The sequence below is a fragment of the Salvelinus alpinus genome, chromosome 1 (genome assembly GCF_045679555.1).
Source record: "Salvelinus alpinus chromosome 1, SLU_Salpinus.1, whole genome shotgun sequence".
Lineage (NCBI taxonomy): Eukaryota > Metazoa > Chordata > Actinopteri > Salmoniformes > Salmonidae > Salvelinus > Salvelinus alpinus.
Window position 1 is genome coordinate 92,538,908 of NC_092086.1, and position 15,617 is coordinate 92,554,524.

Below are 15,617 nucleotides of genomic sequence, written 5' to 3' on the forward strand. Positions count from 1 at the left end.
AGACAGGCAGCACTTAAAGTAGATGGCCCTAGCTAGCAAAAAGACAGTACTAGACAATAACAGATTAAGACAAATTATATTTATCACTCCTGGAGATATCAGGATATCAGGAGATATCTAGCTATTGTATGAAGCACGCAAGGTCCAACTGAAATTTGACTTGGCCTTTAAAACATACAGTGCATTCGGAAAGTATTCAGACCACTTGACTCTTTCCACATTTTGTTACGTTACAGCCTTATTCTAAAATGTATTAAATTGCCCCCCCCCCCCACAAAGTTCTACACACAATACCCCATAATGACAAAACAAAAAACAGGTTTTTAGAAATTTTAGCAAATGTATAAATATAACAAAAACGGAAATATTACATTTACATAGGTATTCAGACCCTTTACTCAGTACTTTCTTGAAGCACCTTTGGCAGCGATTACAGCATCAAGTCTTCTTGGGTATGATGCAACAAGCTTGGCACACCTGCATTTGGGGAGTTTCTCCCATTCTTCTCTGCAGATCCTCTCAAGCTCTGTCAGATTGGATGCGGAGCGTCGCTACACAGGCATTTTCAGGTCTCTCCAGAGATATTCGATCGGGTTCAAGTCCAGACTCTGGCCGGGCCTCTCAAGGACATTCCGAGACTTGTCCCGAAGCCACTCCTGTGCTGTCTTGGCATTGTCTTGGTTGTGTGCTTAGGGTCGTTGTCCTGTTGGAAGGTGAACCTTCGCCCTAGTCTGAGGTCCTGAGTGCTCTGGAGCAGGTTTTCATCAAGAATCTCTCTGTACTTTGTTTCGTTCATCTTTCCCTCGATCCTGACTAGTCTCCCAGTCTCTGCCGCTGAAAAACATCCCCACAGCATGATGCTGCCACCACCATGCTTCACCTTAGGGATGGTGCCTTGTTTCCTCCAGACGTGACGCTTGGCATTCAGGCCAAAGAGTTCAATCTTGGTTTCATCAGACCAGAGAATCTTGTTTCTCATGGTCTGAGAGTCTTTAGGTGCCTTGCAAACTCCAAGCAGGCTGCCATTGTCCTTTTACTGTAGAATGGCTTCCATCTGGCCAACCTACCATAACGGCCTGATTGGTGGAGTTCTGCAGAGATGGTTGTCCTTCTAGAAGTTTCTCCCATCTCCACAGAGAAACTTTGGTGCTCTATCAGAGTGACCATCGGGTTCTTGGTCACCTCCCTGACCAATGCCCTTCTCCCCCGATTACTCAGTTTGGCCGGGCGGCTAGCTCTAGGAAGAGTCTTGGTGGTTTCAAACTTCTTCCATTTAAGAATGATGGAGGTCACTGTGTTCTTGGGAACCTTCAATACTGCAGAAATGTTTTGGTACCCTTTCCCAGATCTGTGCCTCAACACAATCCTGTCTCGGAGCTCTACGGACAATTCCTTCGACCTCATGGCTTGGTTTTTGCTCTGACATGCACTGTCAACTGTGGGACCTTATATAGACAGGTGTGTGCCTTTCCAAATCATGTTCAATCAATTGAATTTCAACAGGTGGATTCAATCAAGTTGTAGAAACATCTCAGGATGATCAATGGAAACAGGATGCACCTGAGCTCAATTTCGAGTCTCATAGCAAAGGGTCTGAATACTTATGTAAATAAGCTATTTCTGTTTTAATTTTGTATAAATTAGCAAAAATGTCTAATAACTTGTTTTCTTTTTGTCATTATGGGGTATTGTGTGTGAATTGATGAGGGGAAAAAATAATTTAATACATTTCAGAATAAGGCTGTAATGTAACAAAATGTGTCAAAAGTCAAGGGGTCTGAATACTTTCCGAATACACTGTACATACAGTACCAGTCAAAAGTTTGGACATACCTACTCATTCAAGGGCTTTTCTTAATTTTTACTAATTTCTACATTGTAGGATGTTAGTGAAGACATCAAAACTATGAAATAACACATATGGAATCATGTAGTAACCAAAGAAGTGTTAAACAAATATAACAAAAATATAATCGATTTTAGATTCTTCAATGTAGCCACCCCTTTGCCTTGAGGACAGCTTTGCACACTATTGGTATTCTCTCAACCAGCTTCATAAGGAATGCTTTTCCAACAGTCTTGAAGGAGTTTCCATATATGCTGCGCACTTGTTGGCTGCTTTTCATTCACTCTGTGGTCCAACTCATCCCAAACCATCTCAATTGGGTTTAGGTCGGGTGATTGTGGAGGCCAGGTCATCTGATGCAGCACTTCATCACTCTCATTCTTGGTCAAATAGCCCTTACACAGCCTGGAGGTGTGTTGGGTCATTGTCCTGTTGAAAAACAAATGATAATCCCACTAAGCGTAAACCAGATTTTTATTTTATTTTTTATTTCACCTTTATTTAACCAGGTAGGCTAGTTGAGAACAAGTTCTCATTTGCAACTGCGACCTGGCCAAGATAAAGCATAGCAGTGTGAACAGACAACACAGAGTTACACATGGAGTAAACAATAAACAAGTCAATAACATGGTAGAAAAAAAAGAGAATCTACAGTGGGGAGAACAAGTATTTGATACACTGCCGATTTTGCAAGTTTTCCTACTTACAAAGCATGTAGAGGTCTGTAATTTTTATCATAGGTACACTTCAACTGTGAGAGACGGAATCTAAAACAAAAATCCAGAAAATCACATTGTATGATTTTTAAGTAATTAATTTGCATTTTATTGCATGACATAAGTATTTGATCACCTACCAACCAGTAAGAATTCCGGCTCTCACAGACCTGTTAGTTTTTCTTTAAGAAGCCCTCCTGTTCTTCACTCATTACCTGTATTAACTGCACCTGTTTGAACTCGTTACCTGTATAAAAGACACCTGTCCACACACTCAATCAAACAGACTCCAACCTCTCCACAATGACCAAGACCAGAGAGCTGTGTAAGGACATCAGGGATACAATTGTAGACCTGCACAAGGCTGGGATGGGCTACAGGACAATAGGCAAGCAGCTTGGTGAGAAGGCAACAACTGTTGGCGCAATTATTAGAAAATGGAAGAAGTTCAAGATGACGGTCAATCATCCTCGGTCTGGGGCTCCATGCAAGATCTCACCTCGTGGGGCATCAATGATCATGAGGAAGGTGAGGGATCAGCCCAGAACTACACGGCAGGACCTGGTCAATGACCTGAAGAGAGCTGGGACCACAGTCTCAAAGAAAACCATTAGTAACACACCATGCCGTCATGGATTAAAATCCTGCAGCGCACGCAAGATCCCCCTGCTCAAGCCAGCGCATGTCCAGGCCCGTCTGAAGTTTGCCAATGACCATCTGGATGATCCAGAGGAGGAATGGGAGAAGGTCATGTGGTCTGATGAGACAAAAATAGAGCTTTTTGGTCTAAACTCCACTCGCCGTGTTTGGAGGAAGAAGAAGGATGAGTACAACCCCAAGAACACCATCCCAACCGTGAAGCATGGAGGTGGAAACATCATTCTTTGGGGATGCTTTTCTGCAAAGGGGACAGGACGACTGCACCGTATTGAGGGGAGGATGGATGGGGCCATGTATCGCGAGATCTTGGCCAACAACCTCCTTCCCTCAGTAAGAGCATTGAAGATGGGTCGTGGCTGGTTCTTCCAGCATGACAACGACCCGAAACACACAGCCAGGGCAACTAAGGAGTGGCTCCGTAAGAAGCATCTCAAGGTCCTGGAGTGGCCTAGCCAGTCTCCAGACCTGAACCCAATAGAAAATCTTTGGAGGGAGCTGAAAGTCCGTATTGCCCAGCGACAGCCCCGAAACCTGAAGGATCTGGAGAAGGTCTGTATGGAGGAGTGGGCCAAAATCCCTGCTGCAGTGTGTGCAAACCTGGTCAAGAACTACAGGAAACGTATGATCTCTGTAATTGCACACAAAGGTTTCTGTACCAAATATTAAGTTCTGCTTTTCTGATGTATCAAATACTTATGTCATGCAATAAAATGCAAATTATTTACTTAAAAATCATACAATGTGATTTTCTGGATTTTTGTTTTAGATTCCGTCTCTCACAGTTGAAGTGTACCTATGATAAAAATTACAGACCTCTACATGCTTTGTAAGTAGGAAAACCTGCAAAATCGGCAGTGTATCAAATACTTGTTCTCCCCACTGTATATACAATGTGTGCAAAAGGCATGAGGTAGGCAATAAATCGAATAATTACAATTTAGCAGATTAACACTGGAGTGATAAATCATCAGATGATCATGTGCAAGAAGAGATACTGGTGTGCAAAAGAGCAGAAAAGTAAATAAATAAAAGCAGTATGGGGGGTGAGGTAGGTAAATTGGGTGGGTAGTTTACAGATGGACTATGTACAGCTGCAGCGATCGGTTAGCTGCTCGGATAGCAGATTTTTAAAGTTGTTGAGGGAGATAAAAGTCTCCAACTTCAGAGATTTTTGCAATTCGTTCAGGTCGCAGGCAGCAGAGAACTGGAAGGAAAGGCGTCCAAATGAGGTTTTGGCTTTAGGGATGATCAGTGAGATACACCTGCTGGAGCGCGTGTTGGGTGTAGCCATCGTGACCAGTGAACTGAGATAAGGCGGCACTTTACCTAGCATAGCCTTGTAGATGACCTGGAGCCAGTGGGTCTGACGACGAACATGTAGCGAGGGCCAGCCGACTAGGGCATACAGGTCGCAGTGGTGGGTCGTATAAGGTGCTTTAGTAACAAAACGAATGGCACTGTGATAAACTGCATCCAGTTTGCTGAGTAGAGTATTGGAAGCTATTTTGTAGATGACATCGCCGAAGTCGAGGATCGGTAGGATAGTCAGTTTTACTAGGGTAAGTTTGGCGGCGTGAGTGAAGGAGGCTTTGTTGCGGAATAGAAAGCCGATTCTTGCTTTGATTTTGGATTGGAGATGTTTGATATGAGTCTGGAAGGAGAGTTTGCAGTCTAGCCAGACACCTAGGTACTTATAGATGTCCACATATTCTAGGTCGGAACCGTCCAGGGTGGTGATGCTAGTCGGGCGTGCGGGTGCAGGCAGCGAACGGTTGAAAAGCATGGGATGGCGTATGGGATGGCATATCGCTGCAGAATGCTGTGGACGCTGGTGACTTGAATAATTGAGGAGGATGGGAGAAGACAAAGTGTGCATGGAGAATACAAAGTGTGTTTCAAAAATCCCAAAGACTAATTATTTTAACCTAAAGTATTTAATAAAGACGTTTATAGTACAATATTATGGGGAATGGGAATGAGAGGTCTACTTACACAGTGTTGGAAAGGGATCACAGCGGAGATTGAATGAGGGTATGAGGCATGAGTTGAGGTGTTCAGAGGCTTGACCAGTGTAGGACAGGATTTGACTGAGAAGACAAAAAACAATAACACAACACACTACATAGTTAGACAAAAGAGCCAAGAATGAGTTAGTCCAAGCTAGGAGTAAAATCATTGATGTGTAATAATGCGATTGTGTAGGTGATTGACTCTACATACAGTAAAGAGAGAAAATTGATAGGTGCACTCGCAGTGCTTGGAGGGGAAACATTCAATGTGCCATTGGATGAGCGCGCACAGGAGATGTGGCTTCAGTTAGGTCCCAAAGCGGTGGGGCAATTTTTACCTCCTTGGGCCTGGAGTTTTTCCTTTTATGTTAACCTAACTAGGAAAACTCTGGACCTTATAAGGTATGACAGTGATTAATCAGTTGTAAAAAGGTTTCATATGGGCTATGATGCAACCAGTTTGTCCTAATCAGGTCACATGGTTTTAAAAAAACTCCTGAAAAAACCTCCTGGCCCTGGGGGGATGAAAACCCTGTCAAACTGCAGCTACCTTATATTTGTTCATTTAGACTAGATTTGGAGGGGGATTTCCTCTACCCAGACAGATAGACAACAACTGATAGACAATAGAACTCACAGTGCTGAGCTTGCTTTATGCATGTTTGTAATATGCAGGCCTATGCAACTGTAGGCCTAATAAAAAAATTACTCACATCATCACTATTAAGTTGATTGATTCATTCCAGTTAATTATTTTGGATTAAAAATGTATAGGCAGCCTAGCCAGCCCAATTTTGAATATAAACTAAATTTGAACATATTCACATTTTCTCCTGACACACAAATGGACTTTAAAACGTCTTATGGCTGCAATCGATATGACAACAGCCAGTGAAAGTGCAGGGCGCCAAATTCAAACAACAGAAATCTCATAATTCAAATTCCTCAAACATACATGTATCTTATACCATTTTAAAGGTAATCTTGTTGTTAATCTCACCAAAGTGTTTGATTTCAAATAGGCTTTACAGCGAAAGCACCACAAACGATTATTTTAGGTCACCGCAAAATCACAGAAAAACACAGCCATTTTTCCAGCCAAAGACAGCAGTCACAAAAAGCAGAAATAGAGATAAAATGAATCACTAACCTTTGATGATCTTCATCAGATGACACTCACAGGACTTCATGTTACACAATACATAAATGTTTTGTTCGATAAAGTTCATATTTATATCCAAAAATCTCAGTTTACATTAGCGCCATGTTCAGAAATGCCTCCAAAATATCCGGAGAAATTGCAGAGAGCCACGTCAAATAACATAAATACTCATCATAAACTTTGATGAAAGATACATGTTTTACATAGAATTAAAGATACACTTGTTCTTAATGCAACCGCTGTGTCAGGACCTCTACTCCGACAATTAATCCACACATAAAACGGCCAACCGAATCGTTTCTAGTCATCTCTCCTCCTTCCAGGCTTTTTCATCTTTGAACTTATATGGTGATCGCATCTAAACTTTCATTGTATTACCACGACAACCGGCAACAAAGTTCGTCTTTCAATCACCCACATGGGTATAACCAATGAGGAGATGGCACGTGGGTACCTGCTTCTATAAACCAATGAGGAGATGGGAGAGGCAGGACTTTCAGCGCGATCTGCGTCAGAAATAGGAATGACTTCTATTTTAGCCCTTGGTAACGCAGACGCTCGTTGGCGCGCGCGAGCAGTGTGGGTGCAATAATTGAATAACATGGCTTTCTAAATTTATTTTGCGACGCTCGCGCACGTGTCTGGTCTGGTCAGCATGTTAATTTATTTTATTTATTTCACATTTATTTAACCAGGTAGGCAAGTTGAGAACAAGTTCTCATTTACAATTGCGACCTGGCCAAGATAAAGCAAAGCAGTTCGACACACACAACAACACAGAGTTAAAACAAACATACAGTCAATAATAATACAGTAGAAAAATAAGTCTATATACAATGTGAGCAAATGAGGTGAGATAAGGGAGGTAAAGGCAAAAAAAGGCCATGGTGGCGAAGTAAATACAATATAGCAAGTAAAACACTGGAATGGTAGATTTGCAGTGGAAGAAAGTGCAAAGTAGAGATAGAAATAATGGGGTGCAAAGGAGCTAAATAAATAAATAAATAAATACAATAGGGGGAGAGGTAGTTGTTTGGGCTAAATTATAGATGGGCTATGTACAGGTGCAGTAATCTGTGAGCTGCTCTGACAGCTGGTGCTTAAAGCTAGTGAGGGAGATAAGTGTTTCCAGTTTCAGAGATTTTTGTAGTTCGTTCCAGTCATTGGCGGGAAGAATTGGAGGGAAGAATTGGTTTTGGGGGTGACCAGAGAGATATACCTGCTGGAGCGCGTGCTACAGGTGGGTGCTGCTATGGTGACCAGCGAACTGAGATAAGGGGGGACTTTACCTAGCAGGGTCTTGTAGATGACCTGGAGCCAGTGGGTTTGGCGACGAGTATGAAGCGAGGGCCAGCCAACGAGTGCGTACATGTCGCAGTGGTGGGTAGTATATGGGGCTTTGGTGACAAAACGGATGGCACTGTGATTGACTGCATCCAATTTTTTGAGTAGGGTATTGGAGGCTATTTTGTAAAGGACATCGCCGAAGTCGAGGATCGGTAGGATGGTCAGTTTTACAAGGGTATGTTTGGCAGCATGAGTGAAGGATGCTTTGTTTTGCGAAATAGGAAGCCAATTCTAGATTTAACTTTGGATTGGAGATGTTTGATGTGAGTCTGGAAGGAGAGTTTACAGTCTAACCAGACACCTAGGTATTTGTAGTTGTCCACATATTCCAAGTCAGAACCGTCCAGAGTAGTGATGTTGGACGGGCGGGCAGGTGCAGGCAGCGATCGGTTGAAGAGCATGCATTTAGTTTTACTTGTATTTAAGAGCAATTGGAGGCCACAGAAGGAGAGTTGTATGGCATTGAAGCTAACTACTAACCACACTAACTGTACTATTTGTGATACGAATTGAGTATATAGTATGCTTATTGGTCATAGTATGAATATAGTTAGTATGCCAAAAGTTCCCGGATGTCGTACTAAATTAGCCAAAACATGAAGTATACACGCAGAGGACACTATTTCTGTACTTTGCAATTCATACGGAAATGGGTGTGGCTTCACATTGTTCTCAGATTTGAAGAAAATGGCGGAAAATATGCAGCTGAAGTACAACGAGAGCGGATACATTGCTTTAACTAATTATGACAAATGTTAAGAAAATGTTGAACAATGTAATAAAGTAATTACTTTTCAAATAAGTTACCTTACACATTATGTTGGCTGACAATTTGTTAGCTATGCTGTCCTTACCAACCACATAGCATATCATTACAGCAGTATGTACTAGTATGTTAGCTATCTACCTAATGTTAGTTGGCTACTTATACATCAAACTTGCCAGTATATTAATTTTAGGCTATCTAACTACCCAACATTTATTGACTTGATTATTCCCGTCATTTTTAGCTTAGCTAAATGGTATAGTCGTTGTGCGTTCTCAATGGACTTTCGGGTGCTTTCGTAAATTCGCTCTGGCTATCTAACGTTACTCCAATTTCAGAGCACTCTCGCCTGAGTGTACCAGAATGCAGCATATTGAATTTACGAGAGCTCAACACCCGTTGAATATGGCCGTTGTCAGTAAATGGCAGCAAAAAAAGCATAATTAAATTGTTGCCCGTAGCACAGTTACAGTCACCACTGCTCTGGATAACATGAAAACTGCCTAACCAGCTCTGCTCTGGCGAGTAAAATGGTCAGTGGTCTCATTTGTGTATGGAAGTAGCTAGCAAGCTAGCCAACGTTAGCTTGGGTGCTTGACTGCCGTTGTAAGGTCAGAACGCTCAAATCAACCCTACTCCTCGGCCCGAGCGTCCAGTGTGTGCTCCGAGAGCGAAACGCACTGAATTTACGAGCGCACTCTGGCACTCCAGATTGAATTTAAGAACACACCCGAAGTCGTAAAATGTCTAACTAGTCATTTGTTATGCTAACTAGCTTGCAAGAGGTTGCATAGCAACAGCATCAACTTCCCGTAGACAGGCGAAGAGCTAATACGCTCAACTGAAAGGATACTGTTTGTTTACAGTATACTAAAATGAACTAATAGTATATAGTATGTAGTATATACTCATTAAGTATGTAGTATATAGTATGTTAGTATGGGTATTCGAACACAGCTTAGGTTCATTCTCTGATCCTAATTCTATGATTGGATGGACAACATGTCAGTTTATACTGCAAAATCTTTGATTGGTTGGAGGACGTCCTCCGGAAGTGGTTATAATTACCATGTCTATGGAAGGGGGTGAGGCCTATGAGCCTCCTAGGTTTTGTATTGAAGTCAATGTAGCCAGAGGAGGACGGACGCTAGCTGTCCTCTGGCTACACCATGGTGCTATCCCAGATAGTGCTGTTGAAGTTACTGTAGACCTTCATTGCAAAACAGTGCATTTTAATCAATTATTTGGTGAAATATTAATATATTTAGTATAGTTTTATCTAAAAAGGATAACTTTTTTAATGTTTCACAATTTGTATTTTTATAAAATTTCGCTGAGGATGGTCCTCCCCTTCCTCCTCTGATGAGCCTCCACTGTGTGTTAGCCATGCTGGTTAAGTGTCCCTTGAATTCTAAATAAATCACAGACAGGGTCAACAGCAAAGCACCCCTACACCATCACACCTCCTCCTCCATGCTTCATGGTGGGAACCACACATGCGGAGATCATCCGTTCACCTACTCTGCGTCTCACAAAGAAACGGAGGTTGGAACCAAAAATCTCAAATTTGGACTCATCAGATCAAAGGACAGATTTGCATCGGTCTAATGTCCATGGCTTGTGTTTTTTGGCCCAAGCAAGTCTCTTCTTCTTATTGGTGTCCTTTAGTAGTGGTTTCTTTGCAATTCGACCACAAAGGCCTGATTTATGCAGTCTCCTCTGAACAGTTGATGTTGAGATGTGTCTGTTACTTGAACCCTGTGAAGCATTTATTTGGGCTGCAATCTGAGGTGCAGTTAACTCTAATGAACTTATCTTCTGCAGTAGAGGTAACTCTGGGTCTTCCTTTCCTGTAACGGTCCTCATGAGAGCCAGTTTCATCATAGCGCTTGATGGTTTTTGCGACTGCACTTGAAGAAACTTTCAAAGTTCTTAAAATTTTCCAGATTGACTGACCTTCATGTCTTAAAGTAATGATGGACTGTCATTTCTCTTTGCTTATTTGAGCTGTTCTTGCCATAATATGGACTTGGTCTTTTACCAAATAGGGCTATCTTCTGTATACCACGCCTACCTTGTCACGACACAACTGATTGGCTCAAACGCGTTAAGAAGGAAAGACATTCCACAAATTAACTTTTAACATTCACAGCTGTTAATTGAAATGCATTCCAGGTGACTACCTCATGAATCCGGCTGAGAGAATGCCAAGAGTGTGCAAAGCTGTCATCAAGGCAAAGGGTTGCTACTTTGAAGAAATATATTTTGACACTTTTTTGGTTACTACATGATTCCATATGTGCTATTTCATAGTTTTTATGTCTTCTCTATTATTCTACATTGTAGAAATAGTAAAAATAAAAAAAAACTTGAAAGAGTAGGTGTGTTCAAACTTTTAACTGTTACTGTTTACCGTCTTTTTTTGGAGAGGTGTGGGTGCCCGGGGAGCTGTTGTTGTGCGGGGGTTAAGTGCCTTGCTCAAGGGCTTGGTCTTGTTGTCTTCCCTTACTAGCAAGTTGGCTAAACACTGCACATTAGCTAGCCTTTTAGCTTCCCACATCGGCATGTGAAATAATCTGATTAATAATTAAAAAATATGTCCGGGCAAATACTTATACTTGCCATTGTAACCTACAACATTATCCCAATTTGATAAGCTGCTTAAATTTATTCGGTCCCATATCAGCAAAATATGTCACATGGCTATCTATTTTTATGTTTTCAAATAGTCTAGAATAACATTATCACTTCTAAACAAAATACATTTTGGGGGGATTCTAATAAGGCCACAATATTGTTTGGTTTATTTTTTAAACAGTCACTGAGATTATATTGATTTATCAATGCAAAATATACTCAACAAAAATATAAACGCAACATGTAAAGTGTTGGTCCCATGTTTCATGAGCTGAAATAAAAGAGCAAAGAAATTTTCCGTAAGCACAAAAAGCTTATTTCTCTCAAATGTTGTGTACAAATCTCTGTTAGTGAGCATTTCTCCTTTCCCAAGATAATCCATGTAACTGACAGGTGTGGAATATCAAGGAACTGATTAAACAACATGCTCATTACACAGGTGCACCTTGTGTTAGGGACAATAAAATGCCACTCTAAAATGTGCAGTATTGTCACACAACACAATGCCACAGATGTCTCAAGTTTTGAGCGAGCGTGCAACTGGCATGCTGACTGCAGAAATGCCCACCAGAGCTGTTGCCAGAGAATTTAATGTACATTTCTCTACCATAAGCCGCCTCCAACGTTGTTTTAGAGAATTTGGCATTATGTCCAACCGGCCTCACAACTCACAACCACGTGTAACCACGCCAGCCTAGGACCTCCACATTTGTCTTCTTCACCTGCGGGATCGTTTGAGACCAGCTACCCGAGAAGCTGATGAAACTGTGGGTTTGCACAACCGAGAAAGTTCTGCACAAACTGTCAGAAACTGTCTCAAGGAAGCTCATCTGCGTGCCTGTCGTCCTCACCAGGGTCTTTACCTGACTGCAGTTTGGCGTCGTAACTGACTTCAGTGGGCAAATGCTCACCTTCGATGACCACTGGCACGCTAGAGAAGTGTGCTCTTCACGGATTAATCATGGTTTCAACTGTACCGGGCAGATGGCAGACAGAGTGTATGTTGTCGTGTGGGCGAGCGGTTTGCTGATGTCAACATTGTGAACAGCTTGCCCCATGGTGGAGATGTGTCGCACTGCATGAGGAAAGTGGTGGTCACACCAGATACTGACTGGTATTCTGATCCATGCCCCTACTTTTTTTAAAGGTATCTGTGACTAACAGATGCATATCTGTATTACCAGTCATGTGTGATCCATAGCATGCCCCTACTTTTTTTAAAGGTATCTGTGACTAACAGATGCATATCTGTATTACCAGTCATGTGTGATCCATAGATTAGGGCCTAATAAATTCATTTAAAATGACTGATTTCCTTATATTAACTGTAACTCAGTAAAACATTTGAAATTGTTGCAGGTTGCGTTAAAAATTTTGTTCAGTGAAGGTTACTTTGATGCATACCCTATAGATCAGATCAAGGAACCAAGCAAGCTTCATTGCCTACACAACACTTCCCCTATGGCTATGCAAGGAATGATATGGTACGTTAGCATTTTCATGTGGCACGGGAATAAGTAGAATGTTAAAGCGTGCTACAAGGAGCCGCCCCTTTTGTGACGAAAAACGATATTGCGACACTGCGCTATGCTCCGTAGGGTCCGTCTCCATATGTTATAAATAGCACTTTAGAAAAACAAAATATTCACAGAGGAACTTCATTTGCATGTGTTTTATAGTTTATATAATGGTTCTCTTTCATTGTAAAGTTGTTGGAGAGGGCTAATGCAAGATTTTATTTTTTAATGTCTCTGAACTCTACATATTGTACTTTCTTCCCTCCTGCCAGATCCCCATTTGTCAGTGTGACAGAGTACTCCTTACTAAAGAACAACATTGTTCAACTGTGCTTGGAGTTAACCACCATAGTACAACAGGTGAGTTGTCCAGGGGTAGGAAAAGGTTAGGGAATTTTATTAACTAGATACTATTGCATCAATATTTCTCTCAAAGAACACCTAGCTACGTACCTCAATGTTATACCTCAATGTTATACTTCTGTTAAAGTTTTGTCAGGAATAGATGGCCTACTGAAAATAACTTCCCTTTAAACACTCTCAATAGACAGTCTGCCAACTAAATACATTACACTAAACTTGCGATCAGTTTTTTTTCTCTAACTGGTTTTTAATTGTCTTGCAGGACTGCACGGTGTATGAGACAGAAAACAAGATTCTTCATGTGGTGAGTTTTGAGTCTTTTTTCATGTGGTTTACTGCTCACAAAGACACACAAGGATCCACAAATCTTCCTATCAACCATTAACTGGCACCTTACACAAATCTTATTGGTCACACATAATTTGGATAGTCCAGATTGTCCATACTATCAACAAGCTATCTGTTGATTAGCAACTGCTTGCTAAGGTTATGGTTTGGTTTAGAATACAGGTTAGGGTAAGGGTTTTGCCTAGGCTTAGGGTAAGGGTTAGGTTTAGGGTTAGGATAAGGGTTAAGGTTAGGGGTAAGGATAGGGTTTGTAGATAGTTAGTTGACATGTTATTGATAGTCTGTAGATAGTCTGTAGAGCATCTACAGATGGACTATCCCAAAAAAGTGTTACCATCTTATTTACAGTCATAAGATAAAAAACATTAGTTATGATAAAGGTTACACATGACACAAATGAACAAATGTTTTCAAAATAACAGTGGCATATAAATCATCAAACAATATGTTGGTCAATGATTTTGAAACACCAATGAATCTTTACACATTGCACGCACGCACGCACGCACGCACGCACGCACGCACGCACGCACGCACTCACACGCACTCACACACACACACACACACACACACACACACACACACACACACACACACACACACACACACACACACACACTCTACTTTATTTAGGGCACATGCCCACACTTGAACATGTGATAATGCAGTCACATGCTGCCTCCTCATCGCCAGGCAGGCAGCACTATGGAAGAAGAGGGTTTGGGTTATTAATAAGAGTGTGTGAGTCTGCCTGTGTATTTCTCTAAAGCCGCAGTTTTAAGGCCTTTGGTTGGCAGTCTGTGTTGAATAATGCAGAACCTCCCTGCTGCTCCCACGGGCATTCCTGCCTACAGCAATTAGACAGAGAGAGAGAGAGAGAGAAGCTAGGACAAACTATGTACAGGCCAGATGTGTGTTTGTCTGTCTGTCAGTCTGTGTGTGTGTGTGTCTGTGTGAGAGAGAGAGAGAGCGAGTGAGAGAGAGAGCGATTGGAGACTAAGGGAATCGATGGAAAGTCATGGCTGTGTCACTGTAGCTAGCCAGTTCTAGCCGCTGTGCTACTTGTGGCAGTAATAGAAACCAACATACAGTACATTCGACATGACATCTGAAGCACATGACAGTCTCCAGTGCTGCTAATACAGTGCTGCATAAAGCAATAAGGACCCCTTTACTCCTCAGCTTGTTAAACCCAGGATGACGAGCCGTAGCTTGCCTTTGAAGAATGCCATGTGTGTCTCAGATGATGAATAAGCCAAAGAATCGCTCATTAAAAAGCGGGTCAGATTCTCAGATAATTGCATGCAGTGCTCTATTCTTTCTGCTCTAAAACACAGGCAGGAGGAGAAGAGAGTGACTCCATGCGCTCTGTCATTAGGGCTAGGAATTGACAGGGACCTCACAATACGATATTATCATGACACTTACAGTTGAAGTCGGATGTTTACATACACCTTAGCCAAATACATTTAAACTCCGTTTTCCACAATTCCTGACATTTAATCCTAGTAAAAATTCCCTGTTTTAGGTCAGTTAGGATTACCACTTTATTTTAAGAATATGAAATGTCAGAATAATAGTAGAGGGAATAATTTATTTCAGCTTTTATTTCTTTCATCACATTCCCAGTGGGTCAGAAGTTTACATACACTCAATTAGTATTTGGTAGCATTGCCTTTAAACTGTCTTTTTTATGGCGGTTTTGGAGCAGTGGCTTCTTCCTTGCTGAGCGGCCTTTCGGTTATATCGATATAAGACTCGTTTTACTGTGGAATTAGATACTTTTGTACCTCTTTCCTCCAGCATCTTCACAAGGTCCTTTGCTGTTGTTCTGGGATTGATTTGCACTTTTTGCACCAAAGTACGTTCATCATTTTTCTGAGGTCTTGGCTGATTTCTTTTGATTTTCCCATGATGTCAAGCAAAGAGGCACTGAGTTTGAAGGTAGGTCTTGAAATATATCCACAGGTACACCTCCAATTGACTCGAATGATGTCAATTAGCCTCTCAGAAGCTTCTAAAGCCATGATATCATTTTCTGGAATTTTCCAAGCTGTTTAAAGGCACAGTCAACTTAGTGTATGTAACTTCTGACCCACTGGAATTGTGATACAGTGAATTATAAGTGAAATAATCCTTCTGTAAACAATTGTTGGAAAAATTACTTGTGTCATGCACAAAGTAGATGTCCTAACCGACTTGCCAAAACTATAGTTTGTTAACAAGAAATTTGTGGAGTGGTTGAA

General features: G+C 41.5%; 1 protein-coding gene across 2 annotated transcripts in view; it reads left to right on the top strand.

Moving 5' to 3' along the window:
- Positions 1–15,617, top strand: part of LOC139534665 (connector enhancer of kinase suppressor of ras 2-like) — a 78,769-nt gene that overhangs the window by 9,168 nt on the left and 53,984 nt on the right. For both annotated transcript variants that reach the window (XM_071333984.1, XM_071333991.1), the window contains exons 4-5: positions 12,933–13,020; positions 13,286–13,327. In XM_071333984.1, coding sequence (XP_071190085.1) covers positions 12,933–13,020; positions 13,286–13,327 — 130 coding nt within the window. The remainder of the gene's footprint in view (positions 1–12,932; positions 13,021–13,285; positions 13,328–15,617) is intronic.